The sequence below is a fragment of the Argopecten irradians genome, chromosome 8 (assembly GCF_041381155.1).
Source record: "Argopecten irradians isolate NY chromosome 8, Ai_NY, whole genome shotgun sequence".
Taxonomy (NCBI): Eukaryota; Metazoa; Mollusca; class Bivalvia; order Pectinida; family Pectinidae; genus Argopecten; species Argopecten irradians.
In genome coordinates, this window is record NC_091141.1 from 27,437,499 (window position 1) to 27,463,290 (window position 25,792).

The following is a 25,792-nucleotide window of genomic DNA, read 5'->3' on the forward strand; positions in this document are numbered from 1 at the left end:
AGTTAATAACTTCTGCGACTCTTCTACAAAGTTATTGATCTCGTTTTACATTCCTATTTTAAAAATTAAAAGCCGTTTCGGAAAGGTAGTGGCCCTTTAAAAATGAAAACTCACATTGATCAAATAGTTATTCCATTGACTACCATACCCTGTCTTGATCCAATTAATTAACACATACCAGGGAATGCTGTTTTGTCATTTTATATGTGAAGCAGTAATTTCAAGAACTTTTCTGTATTTTCACTTGTGTAACACTCTTTTCCCACATCCACCAATCTTTTGTGTTTATTTGAATGATAACAACAATTACTTGATTTTATTCAAACCAAATTGTTTATTTAATGCAATAAAATATTTCATAAAAAATATAAGAAATATAACAGCTTTTCAAACCGGTCTTTTATAAGACGTTTCTAATTCAACAACTGCTGATGCAGCAACATTAAACACCAAATGTGCACCAAAATCCAATATTCAGTAAAGTCACATTTATTGGATGATTATGATGAAAATAAGTTTAATGATAATTTTTATTCGATTGTAAACTTCCAACCATTACACAATGTAATCCAATTTCATGATATGATTTATGAATAAAATTACAACGAGAGAGATTTATTTTTACAGAAATGGTACTGTTGAGGTTGAAGCCTTACCCATTCACCCCAGTAAAAACACTTATATTCTTCTAGTTCAAAGGTTGGAATAGTCCATTTTTGAATTTCAGGGGTTAATGAGTTAAATACTAATGCTTATATTTTTATTGTCCAGCTGGAATTTACCATACATTTGTAGTACCACAAATGTCAGGTCCCAAGACGAAAAACAAATGTATTACATTGATTAGATAGAATGCATTCTATAAAGAAAGTATTTCATACAACATGTTGGAAAATGAAATGCACTGTTAAAATAACAGTAAAATAATTATGGAATGTTCATACAATGTAAACTAAATTATAATTATGAATAAAACATATTACATTATACAATGTAAACCAGAGATTTGAAGCACACTTGGGCATAAATGGAATGTTGATACAATAAAAAATCCTTTAAATAATGCATGTATGAATGAATGCACAAACTAATTAAATTATGGATGGACTGGTCATATCATAATACAAGTATATGTGTATATGTATAAAATACTGATTCAGAAGTATGTATCGATAGACTGTATTATAAAAACATGTATGATCTAGCATTGATTCTGATCCATCACAGTTACAGTACCAGTATATACGTACGGAAACAGTAAAATGAAGGGAAGTTACTCTGATAAAACACAATCATTAATAGATCAAACTGCAGCACAAAAATTTAAGGACGGATATGCAGCTCAGAATCAATGACATTTCAATAAGGAATTTCCACAGTACGTTATAAATCAACTTTGACAATCTATATATTATATGGATGGAAGCATTATATCCCTGACAAAGCCTTGACGATTTGACTTATGTTTTCATTCTAATAATTCATATCATTGCTTATTACACCCCTTTGATACAACACCAAGACTATGTAGTGTATGTCCTGTTGGTTTCATTCAGATAACAAGTAGATAATACTAAACACATTATAAAGTGTATGCAAATTTTTCATATCTGTAGAATTTATGATAAATAAAAACAACAAAATGGATTTTGTGTCACTATGTAAAAAGGCAGGACGGAATGAGAATCAAAATTACTATATATCAAATTTAACATGAACCTATTTGCTGTACAAGATCACACGATGAAGATGTTTTCACTTAATTGTAATGCCACATACACTTTATCACGAACATGGAAAGAGTTTTCTCATTTTCATACATGCATTTGTCATTCATAAAATTCAGCAGTTTAATTGTTGACACCTATAATACCAACAATGGCATGCTAATCACCATTTTTCATAATTACAAAAATTACCATCATGGCCATTTTTCCATGTGCACGTACAATAATTAACAATACTAAGGGTTCTTTTCAGCAGATGTACAACAAAAAACAGTAAGTTATAAATACCAGGTACTTACAATGTATTACTGGTAAATACTTCAACTATATAAGTTTGTAGCAATTATTGCTATGAATATCTATATGGCTCTGCAATTAGCAAATATCATTAATGGGAATGTTTTCATTTAATCTGGGCTTTCTTTAAAGGCCTAAATATACTGGCACATCTTCAATGCTATTTTTACTAATGATCAGATATCATCTACAACATGACTTGTATCTGCATTCACCATTGGAAGCAATACAATAACCATGCTACAAAATTCAGTAAAGCCACTTTGTGACAATATTTTTATATTAAAGCAATGTCCTTGCTCTAACAACTTTGATTTCTAGCATGCTGAGAATGTGACTGAAATAATCCACTCTATGTCCACAAAATCATACTGATTGTGATTTATTAAGTGTACACAATGTTGGTTTTGTCTGGACTCAGCCTCAAGAATAATGAAGTGCCACTTACAAGAAGTCATCTTGCACCTGTGGGGCAACTTTCCTTGCTCTGTAATGGCTTCAAATTCCAACCTGATGAGAGTCCCAAATAAAGATCCGATGGCCATCACTATGACCAGACTACAAGATTGTCAGATCTATAAGTAATCCCTCATAGTTCAAGGATTTATTAAACATTAAGATAGTTGAGCATCAATCAAGTTCTGAATCATTCCACAGCAGTTTGTTGATCACATCTGCCCTACTATCTGTCGTGCCAACATTAGCAGCCAAGTCACTAATTTTCTCCTCCTTTGTCTTTTTACTCATTTCCTCCTTCTCTTCCTTTGTAAACTGCATTGTTCCCAACATTTTTGCTCCAATATTAGCGTCCAGTTTTCCAATGTTTCCCAGTAGTTCTTGTGAATGTACATTCTGTGTGGCCTCGTACGACATACTGCTGGGCCCAGTGCTTGTATTTGTGGTGGAGGGAACTTCTTCTATTAACATCCGAGTGGACCCACTGTTTTGTTGTGGTACCGCCTGTGGTGCTTTAGCTGGAACTTCCTCTATCAGCAATCTTGAAGAGCCTCCATCTTGGTTTGTATCATCATCATCATTTATCATTTCTATCTTTGGTTTGTATGTTTTCTGTACAAAAATATTTAAAATATAAATATAAACGTCTGTCAAATATTAACACTGCATACATGTATTCTGTATTTGTGTATTATAGAGTAATCTGCCTTTGTGGGTAGGTATTGATTGTGACATGTGTTTTTTGAGCATAACATCATACTTTTTGGAGAAAACGACATGAATTGTGATAACAAAATAATGATCTAACAATTGATGCCTACCTACAAGGGAGCTAACTCTGTCATATACAAAATGAGAATTATCATAACAAAACAATAATTGCTTAAAAGTTAAGCATATTACAAACCCTGAACGGTTGATACTTATTTATTTAAAACTGAATGTTAGAATTTACTTTTATAGTGATACAATTCATTGTGTTGACAGTTTTTTTGCAGTTGAAATTTTCGAGATATTTACTTTAATTTGTAAATCAGAAAATTCAATTTTATGACCAGCCATAAATCATATTGTAATTTACCTACTGGCAAATCTCATCCAGTGCAACCAAAATACCTTCCCCACACAAATTATCAATTTTTAGAAAGACACTTTTGAATCTTAATCATTTTCACTTTTTACATTTCTGAATAGGCGATTGATAAAATCTGTTATTGGAGATTTAAATACCAGCGTAAGCTTTACCTTGGTTTCCTGGGGAACCAACTGTTCCTCTACGTCAACATCCTCTAAGTCAGGCACATCCTGAAATATCAATTAAGTAACGGTCATGTAACATCGCACAACCAACATGTATAATTTTTTTATGTACAGGCATTTAATGACAATACATGTAAGGTCCACACCTAATATATTAGATCAGATATTTCAACAATGTCAATAAAACGTTGTCATTGAAGTACAACCATTAACATCTACACATTAAATGAAAATTTACAATTTCCAAACAGATGAATCGTTAGAATAGAAACAGGAAAGCTTAAATCAAACCGACTTTCATCTTTTCAATGAAAAGTAAGCTCACCTCATCATCGTCATCCTTATCCGAATCATCTGAAATTATAAATGTGTGTCAATATATACATGTGACCTCACACTTAAAGGGCATGCCAACACAATTATATGGTAAAGTAGCCATATCCCAGGGCACAATTAACTTATTAACTTTACACTATAAACCAACTTTCTTTTGCGTGAAATTTAATTTTGCAATCCAAATAAATTGGCAAATGGTTTTTATTGTTTGGGGTTTTTTTTACCTGAAACACCTTTTTATTAGTTTCACAGTATACAAAGACAAATACAAAAAAAAATCATCTCTTTCACTCTCACTTTCTCACTTAAATTATTTAGTATATTTTAAATGCCTTTGTTTCAGTTACCAGTAGACATTAAAATTTTTGATTTTATTTTTTTTTTAATATTACGTTATTGAAAATACTGGATTGTGCTTGGTATTGTTTACTGCATTTGCCAAATAGATTTTTATGTTTTTAAATGTTGATAAACACAGACCTTTCCACGAATATCTTGTTTTCAATTCTGATGGATTAAGTCTATTGACGTGCTCACATTGATAGAATATATGAATATTGCCGAATGTTTATCTCAGGTGTAATGGAGCTTGAAAAGATCTTAATAAACTCTATTTTTTGTAATTGTGTATGCAATTATTCATTTAACATGAAAGGTTATCAAAATAATGTAATGCAGATAGGCATGGCTGGTGGTTTCATTATATACAGTCAAACCTCGATGTATCGAAGTTCAAGGGACCGTCAGAAAAACTTCGATACATCGAGACTTCGAATTATTCGTGGTTGAAATTAGACCGATGTTTTTTTTACCATGACCAACTGTGGTAGTTGTGTACATGTCGTCTCCGTTCCGTAAACTTTAAAATCATTGTATTTACCACAAGCAAAACAAAATAAAAACGAAGTATGTAATTAATCACATGTATTGCTATCGTTAGCAATACATACGTATATTATAAACAAGACTTACGTGTACTAGGCCTAACCCATGTACAAGTGTTCGTTTGGTGACTATTTAAGCGATGGTTAATATTACGGAATGAATATAAAAACGAAAACACGTTGTAAAAACGAAACTAAAAAGGAGGAACCGAAAGCGCTACAACACTTACAAAATACTTCGATTTAGAATGATCAATTTGCTCAAGTATTTATGCCAAAGTTGTGCAATGTAACAGTTCTGAGTATGAGTTACTAATAATGTGGCTCGCTATTTACCGTTCCGTAAATTCTACAAACCGCTACCAATGGCGGCGGCGAACATCAAAAACGACTAACTGTATCAACGCAGCTTGTAAAAACAAAGCACCGGGTATCGGCCTGATTAGTGATATTAATTATCTTGACGATATCAAGCTAGCAACACAAGCTGTCATAATCCCTATTGTCCGGCGAAGGGCCGTCGCGAGACAGCTAGGTGTGACAGCATGCCGCGGGGTATCGGCGAACACCTGATCTGTACAGGTAAATTTTTATTCGAATCATCGAGTGTCAGTTACCTATGATTCTATAACAAATGGTCCATGAAAAAAGTTCGATACATCGAGAACTTCGATTCATAAAACTTCGATTCATACATGGGTTAGTTAGTAATGTTATATAGTGAAGAAATTCGGGACCAGACAAAAAGTTCGATACAGCGAGAAATTCGATTAATCGAAGTTCGAATCATCGAGGTTTGACTGTATCTATAATTATTTTCTAAAAGTAATATTTTTTGCATAACAATTATATCAATTCAAACCTGAGCAATTACAGGAACTGTTTATCTTACCTTTATCCTCTGTGATGAAAAGACGTGTACTTCCACCATCAGACTTGGATTCTAAAATAAAGGTACAGTAAAATAAAATACAGAATATGTCAACAAGGGTAATGCCATTTTTACTGGTCAATGTAAAAGGCAAAAGTATCGTTACTAGTAGGAGTGTCACGGTTAACCGAAAATATGGTTAACCGAAAAATTCAACCATATGGTTCAGTTCAGTACGATAATTCTTAGTTTCGGTTCGGTTCATTAAAAAAAATAACTGTCCTATAATACCTGTAATGTACGTGTATAAACTGTATTGCACATTATTTCATTGAAAATACGGCGAAGTTGTTTGTCAGAATCCTGTGAAATACACCTGTTGACCGACATATATGTGTAACACGTGTGCAAGTCATTCAGAAGATTGTTTTTTGCTGTCTGCGGACATTTTTTTGCACATACATAATATCTAAATGATATATTTCACTTAATGTTTGATATTTTATAACTGATGATTTTTTTATTATATTTTTTTTTTGATATAACAATCCTGCAGAATATCGGCAGCTAAATCGAGCCGCCATTGTGTTGCCGATTGTAAACAACCACGTTTCCATCGGCTAATATTCCGTGAATTAAACCATTTTACAATTGAACATGCACCTGGAACGTAATAATGTTTATCTCTATTTTAATTCCAATGCATAATACTTTTTAAATACTTTTTCTGAGATAATACCGATGTATTGATTTGCGGTAAAACTTACGATTTTCACATGTCAAGCATCACATAATTTAATAATGCGTCATGAAGGATACGAGAAAAGTTTTAGTGACAAAATAATGTATCATAAAGGATACGAGGACATATATCTCTCTGTGACTGATAATGTGTCAATAGTACTGAAAGAGTTCAAAAGATAAGAAAATGTTCAATTATGTTTTTTAAAGATGTTCCATTGCTGACAGATCATAAATGATACTCAATATTTGAACAAAAATTGGTATTTAATCGTGTTATATGTCAATTAAGACACAAAATGATATAAAATAATTAATGAATTTCTTTGCTGCATGCACTTTTAGAACTTCAATCTATATAGGATATAGTGCTGTGGATTATTTTTCAGGACGCAATTAATTATATGTTTTTAATTAGAAGTAAAATTTTGATAAAAAAAAACATTTATTGAAGTGATATACCATCTTTAAATCTAAAGCAAAACTTGTTTTTGATAGAAAAAAGACTTAAAAAGTGTTCAATTAAGATTTGTCTGAACCGAACCGAAAAAACCGAAGACCGATCAAAACAAGAGATCCCAGAGGGATCTTGGCGCCCACCAAAGATTGATCAATGTCTGACAAATGAAAGAGGGATCTTTTCTCTGCTTTTCAAACTTACACTTCTTTTTTCTGCTTTTCAAACTTTAAACTATCAAAATCCAAGATGGTGGTCGCAAAATGCAATAGGCAGAACTAGGGTCCTAGAGGAACCTACATATGATATTTGAGAACAATCCCTACAATACTTTCTGAGAAATAGCGGTAACAAACTTTAACTATCAAAATCCAAGATGGCTAACTGGCGGCCATCTTGTTGACCGATCAGTCCCAAAATGCAATATGCACAACTGGGGTCCTAGGGGAACCTACATATGAAATTTGAGAAAGATCCCTTCAGTGCTTTCTGAGAAATAGCGGTAACAAACTTTAACTATCAAAATCCAAGATGGCTGCTGGTCGGCCATCTTGTTGACCGATCAGTCCCAAAATGCAATATGCACAACTGGGGTCCTAGGGGAACCTACATATGAAATTTGAGAAAGATCCCTTCAGTGCTTTCTGAGAAATAGCGGTAACAAACTTTAACTATCAAAATCCAAGATGGCTACCTGGCAGCCATCTTGTTGACTGATCAGTCCCAAAATGCAATATGCACTACTAGGGTCCTAGGGGAACCTACATATGAAATTTGAGAACAATCCCTTCAATACTTTCTGAGAAATAGCCGTAACAAACTTTAACTATCAAAATCCAAGATGGCTGCTGGTCGGCCATCTTGTTGACCGATCAGTCCCAAAATGTAATATGCAGAACTAGGGTCCTAGAGGAACCTACATATGAAATTTGAGAACAATCCCTTCAATACTTTCTGAGAAATAGCGGTAACAAACTTTAACTATCAAAATCCAAGATGGCCACCGGTCGGCCATCTTGTTGACCGATCAGTCCCAAAATGCAATATGCACAACTGGGGTCCTAGGGGAACCTACATATGAAATTTGAGAAAGATCCCTTCAATACTTTATGAGAAATAGCGGTAACAAACTTTAACTATCAAAATCCAAGATGGCTGCCTGGCGGCCATCTTGTTGACCGATCAGTCCCAAAATACAATATGCACAACTAGGGTCCTAGGGGAACCTACATATGAAATTTGAGAAAGATCCCTTCAGTGCTTTCTGAGAAATAGCGGTAACAAACTTTAACTATCAAAATCCAAGATGGCTAACTGGCGGCCATCTTGTTGACCGATCAGTCCCAAAATGCAATATGCACTACTAGGGTCCTAGGGGAACCTACATATGAAATTTGAGAAAGATCCCTTCAGTGCTTTCTGAGAATTAGCCGTAACAAACTTTAACTATCAAAATCCAAGATGGCTACCTGTCGGCCATCTTGTTGACCGATCAGTCCCAAAATGCAATATGCACAACTAGGGTCCAAGGGGAACCTACATATGAAATTTGAGAAAGATCCCTTCAGTACTTTCTGAGAAATAGCGGTAACAAACTTTAACTATCAAAATCCAAGATGGCTGCCTGGCGGCCATCTTGTTGACCGATCAGTCCCAAAATACAATATGCACAACTAGGGTCCTAGGGGAACCTACATATGAAATTTGAGAAAGATCCCTTCAGTTCTTTTAGAGAAATAGCGGTAACAAGAATTGTTAACGGACGGACGGACGGACGGACGGATGGACGGAAGGAAGGACGGACGGACGACGGACCACGGAGAAAGGCGATTTGAATAGCCCACCATCTGATGATGGTGGGCTAAAAAAGTTGAAACCGAACAAAGCTGAAAAAACATGAACCGTGACATCCCTAGTTACTAGTCAAGGTCAAAGGAGATAGAACCTTTAAATGTCAGGCCTAGGGTCAAAGAAAATGCAATCTATATAAGTCAAGGTGAAAAGAAATTAAATCTTTATAGGTCAAGGTCAAAGGGAATGAAATCTTTATAGGTCAAAGTCAAATGAAATATTTTAATGTCAAGGAAATGAATTTATGATGGAAAATGAAAAGGGAATGAATCTCAAAGGATATAATGAAGACACATATAGATACTATAGAAATCCGGTGGAAAACACAGCCAACTGAACTTTAGACGTTTTCAAACCAACATTAAATCTCCCACATTGCATGTCGTCTAAATTATCACATCCTGTTGTATTCTTTCTGTGCATTGATTTAAAAAAAGAATACTCACTGTCAGTTGAGAAGATCCCTGTTTCTGATGTCGGAGGCTTCCCACAAATAACAGGAACTTCTTCATCATTCTCTTCCTCCTTGGTACCTTCATCATCTCCTTTCTCTTCTTCATCTTCATCATCTTCCTTTGACTAAAATGTACATTATAATCAAATTTTTAAATTTTATCAAACATTATTCGTTAGTACTTTCTTTTCTTAATTAAATCTATCAAATAATTCCATTGGTGACTTTGTAGCAATCACTAAAACAACCAATCCTAATTGGAGAGCAGATTGAATGCCATCCAATATTGTATCTACCCAATCATTTCTCTGTGTGATGTGTCAATTTTGGTTTATGTTTTACTTGCTGTTAAAACTGTGGCCATTTAAGGACCTGCTATAGATTTAAACAACGAGATAATTTAAGGGACTGTCAAACTTTGTTGTGAAGACAAAACAACGAGGTAATTTAAGGGACTGTCAAACTTTGTGGTGAAGACAAAACAACGATGTAATTTAAGGGACTGTCAAACTTTGTGGTGAAGACAAAACAACAAGATAATTTAAGGGACTGTCAAACTTTGTGGTGAAGACAAAACAACGATGTAATTTAAGGGACTGTCAAACTTTGTGGTGAAGACAAAACAACGAGGTAATTTAAGGGAGTGTCAAACTTTGTGGCGAAGACAAAACAACGATGTAATTTAAGGGAGTGTCAAACTTTGTGGTGAAGACAAAACAACGAGATAATTTAAGGGACTGTCAAACTTTGTGGTGAAGACAAAACAACGAGGTAATTTAAGGGAGTGTCAAACTTTGTGGCGAAGACAAAACAACGAGGTAATTTAAGGGAGTGTCAAACTTTGTGGCGAAGACAAAACAACGAGATAATTTAAGGGAGTGTCAAACTTTGTGGCGAAGACAAGTCACAACTCTGTGTTTGAAGATTCCTTTGATCTGTGTTGCAGGATTAATAAGGACTTCTGGTAGAAATTAAGTCAGATTTGGGATATGTGGCCTCAACAGTGCTGTGATCAATTGTATGGCACCTTACCCACAAAAAAGGGTGGAAGGCTTGTTATCCACTAGACATCTAGTCCGACTCTGTTAAAGGACTAGGTATGGTTAGTGTCTTTTGTGGCCCCCAAATCCGCTACTTTTCAAAGTCTGTTATTTAAGATGTTAATCTTGTATTTCAAATATTATAACTACATACCTGACATATTTGATAGTGCTATTAGGTAATAGAGCAGTTCTAGTTGCCATGGCAACCATTTTTAATTATACATAAATTATGCAAAATGTGAAAATTTCATCGAAATTGGCCTTTTTATGCAGTTTTTCATCTAGTTAACATAGAGCACATTCTAGAACAACTTTATATTCCTCAAAATGATATATTCCTCATGTCTGCTAATTCCCTTAAAATATAAATAAATATTTAAAACACAGCAAATTCATTTTAAATATTTAATTTGAAATTCGGTAGATTTAGGTGCCAAAAAAGAGCCATTACCATATCTAGTCCTTTATCAAAAACATCATATAAAACACTACAAACTAAATCTTACAATACATCATCACTCAAGTCTCAATTAATCTAGAGTAAAATTTTACCTTCTGCCGTAACACCTCTGTACTGCCCTCTAGTCTGTAGGTACCGGTCAACCAGTCCACACTGTCCACGTCCACTTTACCCTCTAGCCCTGCTGCATCACGTTCTCTCTGGATGCGTTTGGCCTCCCCTCGCTTACGCATTCCCAACATGGCTGAACAACAAAAGCAATATGATTAAGTAACATTTAAACAGATTTTGATCAGGAAATGCAAACATATTGGCATAAATTGCTTAATTACCACACAGACAAGTTTTAAAAAACATTATGTATATTTTACAAGTTGTCTTCTTCCTATTTCAACTGCCAGTGAATCAATCAAAAGACAGGGGTATAGGTTTGAAATTGCTGTACCATCACAGTTCATTAAGCCTTAGTTACTCTAAATAGACAGATAATTTTGTACATCGAACAAGCCAAAATTTTAAAGAAAATGTCAGTTTTCCCATCCTTTCATATGTTTTAGAGTTATTTTTTTTTAAATTGCAGTGCTGGCTTGCAGTATGACGTCCTTTTCTACCCAACACATATGAATGTTTTCCACCAGCTAAAAAATTAAATCCTTCTGACATGTTGGTGACTTGTTGTCTAAAATGTGTTGGTGACTAAAACTTTTAAACAAGGGAAACAACTCTTCAATTTGCAAGACTTGAAGTCTCAACAAAAGTGTTGCCGACCAACACATCTTATTATTTCATATTATGATTTTATATTATTATATTATCTTAAACACTTTTAAACAAGGGAAACAACTCTTTAATTTGCAAGACTTGAAGTCTCAACAAAAGTGTTATCGACCAACACATATTATTTTTTCATATAATTATATCATCTTTATTTTTTGTATTATTCTTTATTCTTACCATCCACACTGTCTTTGATCTTCTTCCTATCCCTGTTGATCCACAACTCCCTCTCTTCACGCTCAGCCTCCACACCGCCTTTATCCCTGTAAAACAATAATGTCAATCATCCTCAAACATAAACTTACTAATTATTTGTCTTTGATTTTGTTTATTTTGTAAAAAAAAGTACATGTATATATATATACATGCCAAGTTTTAAGGTGTAGAAACTCAGAGATAACAGCAGGCATGGGGTAATCGTAATCGAGTAATCGTAATCGATTGTAATTAATTACATTTTCTCAAGTAATCGACAGTAATCAGTAATCGAAGGTTATTTCGATTACTTGTAATCGTAATCGTAATCGATTACAGTAAAAATTTACTGTGTAATCGTAATTACATTTCTATTACTTTTCAATTACATTATACCTATTATGAAGTTGAATTTGGCAGCCAGTACACTAACTTTAGAAAGTGTAAAGTTCAACTTGTCTGCTGTAGATCAACTAAAACTGAAGATAGATGTAACAGTGTTTAGTATTGATCTATAAAAATCTTTTATAATTAGTTTCCTGATGAACTGTAAGGCTCAAAGAAATAAAGAATACAAATGAATTTTCTATACAGGTACACTTTATATCTAATTTGAAGTTTCACCAGTGTGCCCATGGGCATAAGAGCATATTGTATTAAACAATGGAAAGCATTGTTTTCATAAAAGTCAACAGGCATTGACTAAGATCAATTCAGTTGTTTCAGGGAGTATGGCCTCAGATTTCCAATGAACATGTTGTTTTAGGAAACAAAGAAGTCAATTAATTCTGTTTGATATTCCCAGGCCAGTAACTGTTCTTTTTACTCGTACAGTCAACCAAGATTTATCTGTTTAGCTCAGAAGCATAAGTCACATTTTTGCTTTAAAAAAATCCTTAAATTATATACTTTATTCAGTTTATATATTTAACATGCATTGCATTGTAAATGAAAATTATAAATACATGTATAAGAAAAATTACACTGCTACAGATTTCCGCTTTCTCACTAGAAGAATCAAGAATTAGATTTCAGGTTTAAAATATCTACTTGTTGTGTTATACCGTCATCTGCAAAATGCAGGTTATCAATTAACCACATATGAAAAATGCACATGGTCATTTCTAAGACACACCAGTTTAAAAAGCATGATGTGGGACAAGTGTAAACTTGAAATTAAATTAACAGTTAAACTAATTCCAATGAAATTATTTTATATAAATATAAATGGTCTTGGAATGCTATCAAATGGTAAAAAGGAAAAATTGAAAATATTGTGATAGAAGATAAAATTTAATAAATCAACTAAATATGTAATCGAATGTAATTGAAAGTAATTTCAATTACTTTTTGTAAAGTAATCGATTGTAATCGATTACAGGTCAATGGTACCTGTAATCGATTATTAATCGATTACAGCATTTTCTCCCAAGTAATCGATTATTAATTAATTATATTTTGAAGTAATTGTGCCCATGCCTGGATAACAGAGATATACTATCAAGCTTTGGTCAGTACCTAGAAGTTGAGACCCCACAGCTGTAGAGCTAGTGGTAGAATGTTAGAATACCTAGCTAAAACACTCTGGTCTCCACCGCTCTTTTATATTTAATATGGTAAACTTTACATTGAATATTGAAAAACAAACTGTATTTCTTTCAAACTCTGGTTTGCACAATAGCTACTTAAGCACTTTTTAAGCATGAAAAGCCACAAAATTTACAACCCTGAATTGTATAGACCTTGATTTATAAATTCATAAATACTACATTTTCATAATATTAAATCATTTACCATGCCTCTGCACAAGCTCTGTCTTTTGGGAAAACTGGTCGGTCATCCAAATACGTCAGGTTTTTCTATTGCAACAAAGAAATGGTAAAATCACTTTACAAGAATATGTAAATAAAGAATTGAAGAACCCACTAAAATAAACATAATACAACAATAAATGGATTTTATTATATTTTATTTTCTAATTATATAAGTGCTTTTGATTATATAATCATACTTACCATTTTAACAATACATGTCTTTCTGTAGTTCTTGATGTTCCTGATAATTCCATTCCCCATCAAATTCAAAACTTTCTGTTAAATAAAAGATTGAAAACATTAAAATGATCTTTTACAGAAAAGTCAGTATTCAATTCAACAAATTGATAGTCTCTATTTCTGACAAAAATTAGAATACATGCTCTTTAAAATTGAATCTTATAAACTACCTTGATATCATGCTTTTTATATCCACAATTATCTCCCTTTTATGAACACTTCAACAAGTATGCTAACCAAGCCGAAACATAAATATTTTTTTAGCAACCAGAACTACTATATTTTTCTTGATACAGTTTTCTTATATTTATGAAATTATATCCACACATTTAATAAATCATGTACTCACACAAGTAAACTGTATGAATTTGCAAGAAAAATATTTACTAAAAGTGCTGTCAGGGGCTTCAACTAATGTAGTAACTCCTAAGGAAAAATTCCTTCTTTTCATACTCAGCATTTTTCACTCAAATCATTTATCAGAATTTATTTGCTAAAATATAACTTTTTCTTATCCTGACTTCAGCATGTGGTCTATTATTTTATTGATGCGACAATGCATGAAACATCATATACTGTATTTGACCTAAAGAGGGTGCAGGGTGCGGGTAACTGGCGATGGGGGTGCCCTTATTAAGTTCATTATTTCTAAAGTTATTTGAAACAGACTAACCAGGTACAGCCAACAAGTTTGCAGCTAGACAGTCGTCACTTTAAAGGGAACTGCCGCAAACTTTGAAACAGACTATAGCTAGTTTCCCTGCAAAAATCCTTTGATGTTTTCTAGCACATCAACCTGTCAGCTGTCACGATGAACCAATGTTTGAAGGTTTTAATCAAAGCGATGTTGATGTTGCTCAAGCAGTTTATGAATGTGTACAATGTTAACATTGAGCTATTTGAAAGCAGCGACTCTAACAGTGATATAGATGATATGGTTGACGACTACTACAACTGTGCCAGTCCAGGTCATTGACTTTCAAACCATCTAATATCGGATATATATGTGATATGTGGCTGTTATCTATTCTGTAAATTGGATATATATTAAAATTCTAAAGAAGGGTAAGTGTGTCGTTTATTAAAACAAATAATACAAGATAGCTGGACAATGCAGCATTTAATTTTTTTTTTAAGTTTTAAAGAAAAAAAGGCAGCGGAGCCCTTATTACAGCAGGCGCCCTCTTTAGGTCAAATACGGTAACTTTTAAACATCACAATCATAAGGCTTTCTTACCCAGACGATTATGCGATTAACATGTACTATCATGGAACTGCACAGGTTAATATTACCCTGGACAGGCCTACCTGCAGGGTTACATTATCCTTCAGGAGAGGTGGTACAATTGTAATTTCAGGGGGTACTTTTCTATACTACCTCCATATCTGTATGCAATCTACTGTAATTAAGCCCAACCCAGGCAGTACCACAGCTAGATTTAACCAGCAAAAAGCACGGCAAAAAGCCTGATATTGAAACACCTGTATCTGTTATAGGAAGATATGTGACGTTTTTTTATACTAACCAGAGACTTCATCCTCTCAAAGACACTGATAGCATTAGGATCTTCAATCTTGTTATGGGCTAGATCAAGGACGCTGAGGTTTTCACACTCCGCCAAGTGTTCCAGGGACTCTACAGAACTCAGTTTGTTGTGGGACACATTCAGCGTGTTTAGGACGGGCAGACATGCTGTGGAGAACACAGTCAGTATCATTATTCATCACAAATTGTCACACACACAAAAAATGGTCACACAAGTCTTAGGAAGTTATCATGACTAGCTTTATTGATTTTATTTCTTTTGATTTAAACGTTTTCAATTTTTGTTACAAATAGCCTCTGTTGCAATATCCAGAATTATATAAAGTATCTATTTCTAAGTATTAAGGTAATTTTTTTCAACTTATAAATCCCTCATTTTTCCCCCCAAAACAAAGGAATTTCTTTATATTCCATTGGAGCAGGTCACTTACGGGATAAATAGGTTAAAATTGACTGACAAAAAGTGTCCACTTGTACTGAAATTTATTTCATGTATACACATTATATCTTGGGTAACTTACAGATATTCTCTATCTTGCGGATGGCATTGTGACTGACGTTTAGTGTATCCAGCTGTTGCAGTGGCTCCAGATTCTCCAGACGATCTATCAAGTTTTGTTGGAGGAACAGACATCGTAGGTTCACCTGATTGTCCAAATTCTGAATCTTTTTTATCCCATTTACTTCTAACCACAGGCACTTTAGACCAGTGTACTCCTCAAGGGCCTCAATCTCAAAGATGCCTGAAAGGTAACACTCAAAATGTTAAATAGACTAGAGTTATAAAGTGTACTCCTCTAGGGCCTCAATCTCAAAGATGCCTGAAATGTAACAATCAAAATAGTTATAAAGTGTACTCCTCTAGGACCTCAATCTCAAAGATACCTAAAAGGTAACACTCAAAATGTTACATAGACTCGAGTTATAGAGTGTACTCCTCTAGGGCAACCATCTCAAAGATGCCTGAAAGGTAATGACCAAATTGTTGCATACAAGTATACCATGAATATATAGAGTTTTGAAGTGTTCTCCATGAGAGCTTTAATCTCAAAAATTGTTTCTTCATCTTGTGATTTGGTTTGTTGTAATTTGTTTAACAACCTTATAACAGCCAGAGTCATTGAGGGATGTACCTGATAAGAAGTTGGAGGAAAGCCAGAGCACCCAGAGAAAAAACATCAACCCACAATCACCTTGCAACTGATAAACGCTTATGGTAATATGACAGGACATCTTAACCACTTGACCAACGCAGACCCTTAACCTTATGATTCACTGCAAATTCTACTTGCATGGTCACAATATACAGTATATCGGTACATAACATAATTGAAGGTGTTACCTTTGTAATGGAGATAAAGAACATCGTTTAGGGCTGGAGTGAGGTAAAGCTTCAAATCTTTGCAATGCTGCTTCAAAAACGCCTTAGTCATTCTGAAAAGTAAATAGAAATTAATCATGTTAATACAAGTCTATCTCTGAGTTAAAGAAAGGTTTTGTTGCATGTCAAATGAAGCAGGGATCATTTAAGGTAGTTGGCTCGGCCGATTTTGAATGCGCGCGCGCATCGTAAACCAGCACGATTGTCGTATATTTTTTTCGCAAAATAAATAAAAAAAAAACACGTTATAATTTATCTGATTTGATCAGTAAACTATACTATTGATAAGTCAGTCAAATTACATGCAGGAAACGTGAATTTAAGAAAATATATTTCGTTTTACGACAATGATACGTACTTCCGGTTATGGCGGTCACTATCGACGCCAAGACCAGACGAGTGTGTGGTATGTTATTATCATGCTGAGTAGAGGCATTTGATAATAATTTAGGTCGTTTTAACCAAAAAGGTAGATTATTGAGACACACAGGAAGATGAGAGAATGATTTATTGCATAGAAAACGGGGATTGGAAGTTTTATTGAAGGCCAAATCGCTACCGATGGCCGAGCAACAATCACAACAAATCCACTGACATGCATTACGAAGACCACAAAGCGGACACGGTAAGATATATTGATTATCTTTAAGCTTTAATCAAATTAAGCGAATAAATAATCCATATCTGGACCTAATTATTTTCGATCCTTCTCTAATATTTCAAGAAATTCAGTAGATCAACAGTCTGTTTATAACTTGCAGTCAGACAGTGTCGATTTCAGATATTTCTCTGCGTGTACTATATGTGCACTGCTTAGGGGGAAACAAGATATATTTGACAAAACTATGCAAATGACATAAACAGATAAAAATACATGAGTCACATCAACATATTATCTACATTATATCCAGGTTAGATGTTGTTACATTTATGTATAGTACATACATGTATTTGTTATGTGTACATGTAAGCCTACATAAAGGGTATTCATGAGTGACACTTCGGGGCCAGCTACATAGTTCTATTAGATATAATTGTAATATGCCATTATACATCACATCATTATAGAATTCACCATGTACAGTCACTTGTGCATGTTGCTTATTTGCATGTAACATACTTTTTTTTCTAAAATATTAAATTGATTTAGTTTTTTATCTAAATTAATAATCTTGTTTTTTAATTTATAGGTGTGACACATGCTGACATATGTAGCTGCTGACATTTTGTGATCTGCTAGCAGTTATCCAATATCCATGTTGTAAGTGATTTTCTGAGGAAGCTTTGTAAACATGCATGTGTACAAAAGTTGACATATGAATATGGGTTGATATCATAATACATATTTGAATTGTGTCAATATGAAATTTTGAAATAAATGAATGAATGAATTATATAAAGTGAACACAAGTTTAATCATGTGTCTGTGTAGGTTATATTGTCAATTACTGTTATATAATTATACTTTTCTACATTACCAAGTCATAATAAAAAGATACATGTATGGGTTCATAATTAATTTGACCTACAATGTACATTTCATTGTATGTATTGATCTGTAGCATACTGGTCATGGACTTCAGTTCAAATGAATTATCTTGATCCACAATCAAGATTGAAGGGATAAAATATTATAAAAGAAATCTATTTTCTTCATGTACATCCTAGATAAAAAAAAAATGCCTGTCACAATGAATTCAAAATTTTGATAAAATGTACAATAACAGTGTATCCATTTACCATTTTGTGTGGATTTTGTATAATTCATATAATAGACCAGTACAATTTATGAGAATGATTAAATCGATAAAATTGTCATGTAACAAACCCATCTTTATTTTATCAGGATTCAGGATTCGAGGAGAGATTGGCAGAAGAGGGACAATACAAGAGCACTTTCACATGTTGTTAGAGGTGTGTATATTTGAAAACAATCTATTAGGTCAAAATTATACAAAAGGCAGCAATCTGTAAATATATATATGTACGTAATTAGTGCCCCCCTCCCCCCTATAAGCGCCACTCCCTTTTCTGAAAAACAGTTGAAGTTGTAAAAATGCCCCCTTACTACTTGTGATTTGTATTCCATTTTGCATGATCTTGCAAGTCTTTTACATGTGAATCAAGACATAAGAATGCGTCTCAAAGGATAAAAGGCACATATGGATGCTTACTGAGACAGATTAACTTGTTTTTGAGCCATCAGTATCCTGTTACATGTACCTATTGTATAATGATGTCCCTTGATTGAATTTTAGGACACTGCTCCATGATTGGTAAATAAACTGACCATGTCACCAACTGCAAACTGTGATAAGGAACACTATGTCTGTGCTTTCAAAAGAAGTTGAACTGTTGTTCCTGTCTGCATATGTTGAGAACTGAATCTGCAGCTTTCAGGGGACATAACTCAAGCCTTGTGCACTGCAGCTAATTATGGAAATATGTTTACAGAAACTATTAAGAGATGTCTTAGTTGATTGAGTGTTGCTGGTAATCATTCAACATTCAGTGTTGAAAGATTGATTTCTTCATGGATATTAGAAACAAAACATTATGATTAAATGTTGGATTTTAGTCTGTAATCTATGATATGTATAGATAATACATTTAATATCAATGTGATAGTTTTAATGCTAATCTTTCCTTTGTCAGAACTTTTTCTGAATTTATTGTAAAAGTTTCATTATGTCATATTTGTGATTATGTCAATTTCAACTTCTCAATGAGCAGAACATCTGTCTTATATATATATTAATTATGCATGCTCAAGTTCTGTTCTTTCTTTCATTTTTGAATAAATCAAATATTACAGGAATTGATGTTGTTAATCATCATTTAAGGATACAAACTTTTAATAAATTTTAAAAGATGATTTTTTATAAAAGATAACCTATAAAATGATGTTGCATCAGAGACTGGATACCAATTTGCTATTGTGCTTTGTCTGTTGTCATCATAGAGTGCCATTACATGTTTTTTTCTGATCTTGGAATGGAATTCAATTCAAACTTACATACATGTATGGGAAAAATAATTCATAAACAATATTTGTTATTTACTTGCTTCTATTAGATTTTTATGTGGATTTCTTATGGTTTTTGAGTTTGATTTTATTTAATTTCCTTTAAGCAGCCAGGGGCATTAAGGTATGTAACAGGTTAAGGAAATGGAGGGAAGACATAGTACATTGATAAAAATCACTGACCTCCAAACAGGTATCTAGGAAGTCATGTGACCAAAGACCTCAGCCCTGTTATCAGTGGTTGTTTTACATATATATAAAATTTACATTCATATATCCCCTTGATGCTAATAATTTAATATAAAAATTGAGATCTTTGATTAAAATAACTTAGAAACCACAAAATTTGAGCATTCCTATGTATGAAAATGCAATTGTATTGCTATGAAGTATTCAGTTATGTGAAGGGGAATATTTGAAAGTGGTTGCTAGGGTACACAACCTTTCATAGAGTACTTTTTCATCACAAAATTGTTTTAGTTATGAAAATTTATGAATGTCTCAAAGAAAAACTTTTTTATAAATGCTATAAATATCAAATAACTTTTAATAGAATGCAAAATTGAATCCAGGTAAGACTTTTGTATAGAATACTGCTTGGTTGCTATGCAACGGTTGGTTAGTAATAAAAGTTAACCAAAATATAGTTTTTCATTGAAAAACAAATATTTTATCATCTTTACATGCATAACATGTCTTTATCAGAAAAAATATACATTAGGTTACATTCAAATGTACACAACAACCCTATTTATACATTTTAGAAAAATGTTGCTAAGGAAAACGGTTGCTATGGATTTAACATCCAATAACTTTTTTCTTTGGACAATGACATGCCATTTTCTCATCATTTTTATAAAGATATGGATGTCCTCTGCAAAATGAGCATCTTTGGAAAAAAGTTAATTATTCCTTCATATATTTTTATCATGTTAAAATGGACAACTCATTTTGCTATATATCAGTACTGAAAAATGAGGGAAACGTTGCCATGGAGACACTTTTTAAATCGACGCTAGGAAACAATAAATACGTTGATTTATGTTTTATATTTATTAATAGTCACAAGACATCCATACAAATACATTAAAGTAAGAACAAATGAAAAAATCTTATATTTCCATATAATTGTATTGCATTACATTTACCAAGTACATGTCCAGTTGTGCTATATTTCTGCGCAAAGGTTTGGTTAAGTCATTGTCAAGGTAACACTTTTCAAACGAGGCTAGCAAAAAAACTAGCACAATGACACACACTTTTTTGTCCATTTTTTGACACAGCATGACCATACAATTAAAAATATCTATAAATGAAAAAAAGTTAATTACTTTCAAACGGTCGAGCCAGCTACCTTAACCAGACAATGGAAATTTTGAAATTCCAATGAAATTGTAAAATGACCAAAAACATTATAAATTTATTCAAAACTTATGAATTCATTTTAAATTAAATGCAATTACAATGTAAGGCAATTATTACAACTTAGACTTATCTCTTTTGATGGCTTAGATGGAAGAAAGCAATGGGTTTACCAATATGTTGATGGAAACCAAAGCACCAGAGGAAAACCATGGTCTGACAGGTGTGACCCCCATATACCCATTCATATCTGATTGTGGAATCAAACACCAGTCATTTTAACCTAAGCTGATGTATTGGTTATCAACATATAAATGACTACTCTGACATTGTATTGTACAATACCTTGGCCAGTCGCTCTTGGCTTTACTCTTTGATGAATCATTCTCAGGGACTGTCTTTTCATCTTTTGCTTTGTCTCCATCACCAGAGTCCTTGCTGCTATCTTCATCTTTTTTATCATCTTTGTCTTTCACTTCGAAATAAAGAGCAAACATCCACATAAAAGTAGAAATTGCAGCAATGGTGTATAAAATCTTACAGTGTGAGATAAATTATTTCTTTTAAATATGTTGACAATTAGTTATAACCAAGTTACATAATATTTTACTTTGTGTGTTTAAAAGGTTTGAACTTTGTATTAAGTATTACCATCAGTTTCTTCATCTGATTCTTCATCTTTCTTTCTATCTACATCATCATCCCTTTTCTCTACCAGGGGCGGTGAAACCACATCAGTCTGTACTGTTTCGCCCTTTTCTACGACCTCTATCTGAACTCGTTTAGGTTTCTCTACCACAGCTGGCTCATCGTCAGTAATTTCTTCAATTAAAGGCATTTTCAGTCCTGGATATGATGCTGCTACAAACGAAACAAATGCATATATAAAGAGTGTGCATTACAGACTGCGCAGTACTAGCTAAAATACAGTATATGGCAAATATTATTTACTATATGTAGGAACAATTTTAACTTGTACATGAATTACCACAGTATTACTGTCCCTGAAATTACAGCATCTCTTTAATTCCGCTATTAATGCGAATTCTGCATTAAATGATTCAGTGTTCAATCTACGATTATTTTTCTTGGGTCCTTTTCAATGGTTTTTGTGAAGACAATGGGTCCCACAGTGTTATAGATACCCATTCCCAGAAATTTCATAGGTCCTTTTAAAATTCTGTGAGTCCAGGACTCGGGATGCGCACGTAGATTTATCACTGTAAATGTTTTATTTTCTGTGTTTAAAAGAAAGTACATTATATCTGCATGAGCAACCGCTTTCATTGCATCTCAAATGGTTCCTTTCAATGCATGGCGACCTTTGTATAAAGATCACTTTAGCTATAAAGTCAATTCTCTTTGTTCTCAAGTCAGTCTTTATAGAGAAGTTTAAGTGTAATTATCACATAACAATGAGAATTATAGAGAAATATATATAGAATGCAATAAAACTTGTCTCCACTCTTGCTGAATGGTTTTCTTTCTTAGTATTTATTGACTATACCATTTGACTATATATTAACACCACATACACTAGGTAATTAATAGTTTCAATGATATGATCGTTTCCGTTTCAGTCCAGATGAATCATGTTGTCTGCATCAGTGATGTTGTTGCGTATATAAAATAAGTGTCTGGGCCATAATAGAAGACAGTCTACACAAATAGTAGTTTTATACATGTATATCTGTTTTCAAAATCATTGAAATGTACTGGTACATGTACTGGTACAAAAGTTTATCTTGTATTGCAAATGTACTAGGTCTACTGAATGTTGATAATGCAGGTCTGATTCCTGGTCAGGGCACTCGATCAGCAGAAATGTGTACATTTTTTTTATTTCCCCTGCTCTTCTTCACCGGCACCCGGCCAAGTCAATAACCATTCGAAAATGCTTTTAGTGTCAACATTCGAAAATGCTTTTAGTGTCATGGTTGAAATTTAAGAAAACCAAAGAACAACTCCACTCACTTGTACACAGTGTTCTAGATTTGTTACCAGTATTAAAAAGTAATATGGTCTCTGTCAATTAGCTGACAGAGCAAATAATGACGAAAAAGACATATGTTAAAAGCAACTTGCATGCCTGTATAGCATGCAAGTCTGTCTTTTATATATAAATAAATGCAAAAGAAATCTGATATAAAAAGACTTCCTAATATAAATGATACAGTGATAGCACTAAAGCTGTGGATTTTCACACCAGAGAGGCATGTTCGATTAATGGTTGAAATTAAAATTTATCTAATAAACTGCATTTTATATTAACTAAATTTGGCGAATACACAATAATGTACATATGTTTCCAATATATTTTCCTTTACTTTCTGGAATGTTCTAGAAAGAACCAGTGTCTAAGAAATCAAGTTTTAAAATGCCGTTGGTATTATTTTTATAGCCCGTGATTATTAAGGTATGCAATAAGTATAATCTACGTCTAGCAAAACATGGTCAAATTATTTGAATTCGAATCCTCATATCCCTGCTGATGTATGAAATAATCACAATCTATAACTGATGATATCCCACAGTGAATGACAGTTCGCACCGACATTTTGTAATTTTTGATGTTATGCAAGAAGTTAAGCTATAATTTCACCCCCTTGTGTCTATATATATATATTATGTTTAAGTGATTTGTAATTATATAAAACAATTAAATCGTAGGATTACCTTCAGTTTTTTCTCTGATTCCTAGTCCTGTGTCTCAACACGTCTTGACTGATCGACTGACACTGGCATGTGCTTTCACGCCGCTTGTAAACAACAATGGCGTCGTAGATACAGTTGATCGGAGACCCTCGGATATGTACCATTTATTTACTCAAAGGTTCGGAAGTCATCGGCTTTTGTGAATGTTCAGTGCATAGCCCCAATGTGGGTTCGATCCGTCGAACTGCATGGTCTACAGTACTGTTCTAAAAATTAACATTTGTGTATTGAATAATTATTTTTATCGAAAAATTCTTTTAGTGATGGAACTTTTGACAAAAATGAAGCTTTTTTGGTGTTTTTATTTCGTATTGCGATGTAATATTTCCACGATATTTACAAGTCATAATTTCACTCACTGATAATTTAGGACAATCCACAATATAAAGCAGTGGGCAGCCAAGTTTAACCTTTTTATAGACTGTATTTAGGGCTATATATAATATCTAAAATAAATGAATTAGGAACTTGGCCTAATTCGATTCTAAAATCTCGTTAGCATTATATAGGATCCTATATTTATCATCTGTTATGGGGTAACCTTGTTATTTTTCCCTGCTATATAGGAAGAATATGGATAAGAAAAGAAAGATACCAAGCTGTAGCTGTGATGGTAATGCTTACGAGATTTTAGAATCGAATTAGGCCAAGTTCCTAATTAATTTATTTTAGATATATAGCTTCTATGCGTTCAAGAACTTCACAAAAAGACATTTGAAGATTTCACTTTTTTGGCCCCGTGACCTTGAATATAGGTCAAGGTCAATCATATTAACGAGCTAAGAGGGCATTAGACCTCTAGGCCTTCTAGAACTTCATAAGAAGCCATTTGAAGATTTTAGGATTTTGGCCCATGTGACCGTGAATGAAGGTCAATGTCATTCACATTATCAAACTTGGTAGCCCTTTCTGTTTGGTATTTGGGCCTTCTAGAACACGAACAAAATTTTAATGGTGTTTCCGAAAAATTGCACTTTTGAACTTTGACCATTCTTTCCAAGCGAAAGTTGGCGTTTTACAGAAAAGTGTTACGTCAGTTATTTGCTTCAATTTTGATTTTATCAAACATATCCAAAACAGGAAGAAATTCGTCAAGCCGTTAACGAGATATTGACATAAGTTTAAAACCGGATGTAAGGGCATAGCGGCCATATTGGATTTTTTACCAAAATAAAAATGCTGCTTTCACACCTTCAACTCATGTCCTACAAAATGATGACACGTTCATTGGCAATTCTCTTATCATTCCGGAGATCCTTTGTATATATTTTTTTGCGGAAGAATGCTAAAAAATAGAACAAAAACAATAGATGAAAAGCCCTTATAAAGATTCTTGTAACCTGTAGGTGTATGTGGTGCTGAACGAGCCAATCGCAATATCTCGGGTAAATTTCCGGCAATTTTCGGAAGTATTTATTTAAATATATATATATAAGATTAATGGAAAGTTCCCCGAGATATTGCGATCACTGAACAATCCTGTGAGTAAAATCTTTCCCAGGGTTCATTGCGTTGCCCACAGTCAGGAAACCGCAATGAACACTGGGAGAATTTGCGCTTTTTATGACATAATGTTTGCAAGTTATCCTTTAATTTTCACCCATTTCAAAGTGGAATTCAACAACTGTTGACATTGTATGGATCAGACGATGGGTTACCAATATAAAACGAACGTTGTCACAAAGATCAAAACCATAAAGACCAAAAGAAGAACAAAAGTACGAAAATGGTCACCAGAAACAAGACATCCTACATATGAGACGGACACCTGGGATTATTTGCGAAAGTAAGAACGAATTATAACCTTAATTATAATCTTAAAGTGGTTTATTTCTAAGGCAAAAATAACTGGAGAATGTTTGAGGGTTACTTGTCTTAGGAACGTTATCAACCAATTCAT

At 33.4% G+C, this 25,792-nt stretch overlaps 1 protein-coding gene and 1 long non-coding RNA gene across 3 annotated transcripts; one reads left to right on the plus strand and one right to left on the minus strand.

Moving 5' to 3' along the window:
* Window positions 1-314: 314 nt before the first annotated feature.
* LOC138330021 (dynein axonemal assembly factor 1-like) lies at window positions 315-23,960 on the minus strand. 2 transcript variants are annotated; one of them, XM_069277365.1, is made up of 15 exons: window positions 23,854-23,960; window positions 21,829-22,038; window positions 21,523-21,652; window positions 16,752-16,843; window positions 15,931-16,152; window positions 15,390-15,556; window positions 13,825-13,899; window positions 13,604-13,668; window positions 11,792-11,877; window positions 10,930-11,081; window positions 9,327-9,459; window positions 5,853-5,903; window positions 4,066-4,094; window positions 3,726-3,785; window positions 315-3,092 (listed from the first exon to the last, which is right to left on the minus strand). In XM_069277365.1, exons 2-15 carry the CDS (start codon window positions 22,013-22,015, stop codon window positions 2,655-2,657), a joined length of 1,887 nt encoding a protein of 628 aa, XP_069133466.1. In that variant the 5' UTR covers window positions 22,016-22,038; window positions 23,854-23,960; the 3' UTR covers window positions 315-2,654. The 2 variants fall into 2 exon arrangements, with proteins under 2 accessions (XP_069133466.1, XP_069133467.1); XM_069277366.1 differs by having other exon boundaries at window positions 21,829-22,035; window positions 23,854-23,958.
* Window positions 16,987-19,525, plus strand: LOC138330022 (uncharacterized). Its single transcript, XR_011209510.1, has 4 exons — window positions 16,987-17,415; window positions 17,981-18,051; window positions 18,637-18,704; window positions 19,049-19,525. It is a non-coding gene; the product is annotated as an uncharacterized lncRNA (long non-coding RNA).
* Window positions 23,961-25,792: the final 1,832 nt, after the last annotated feature.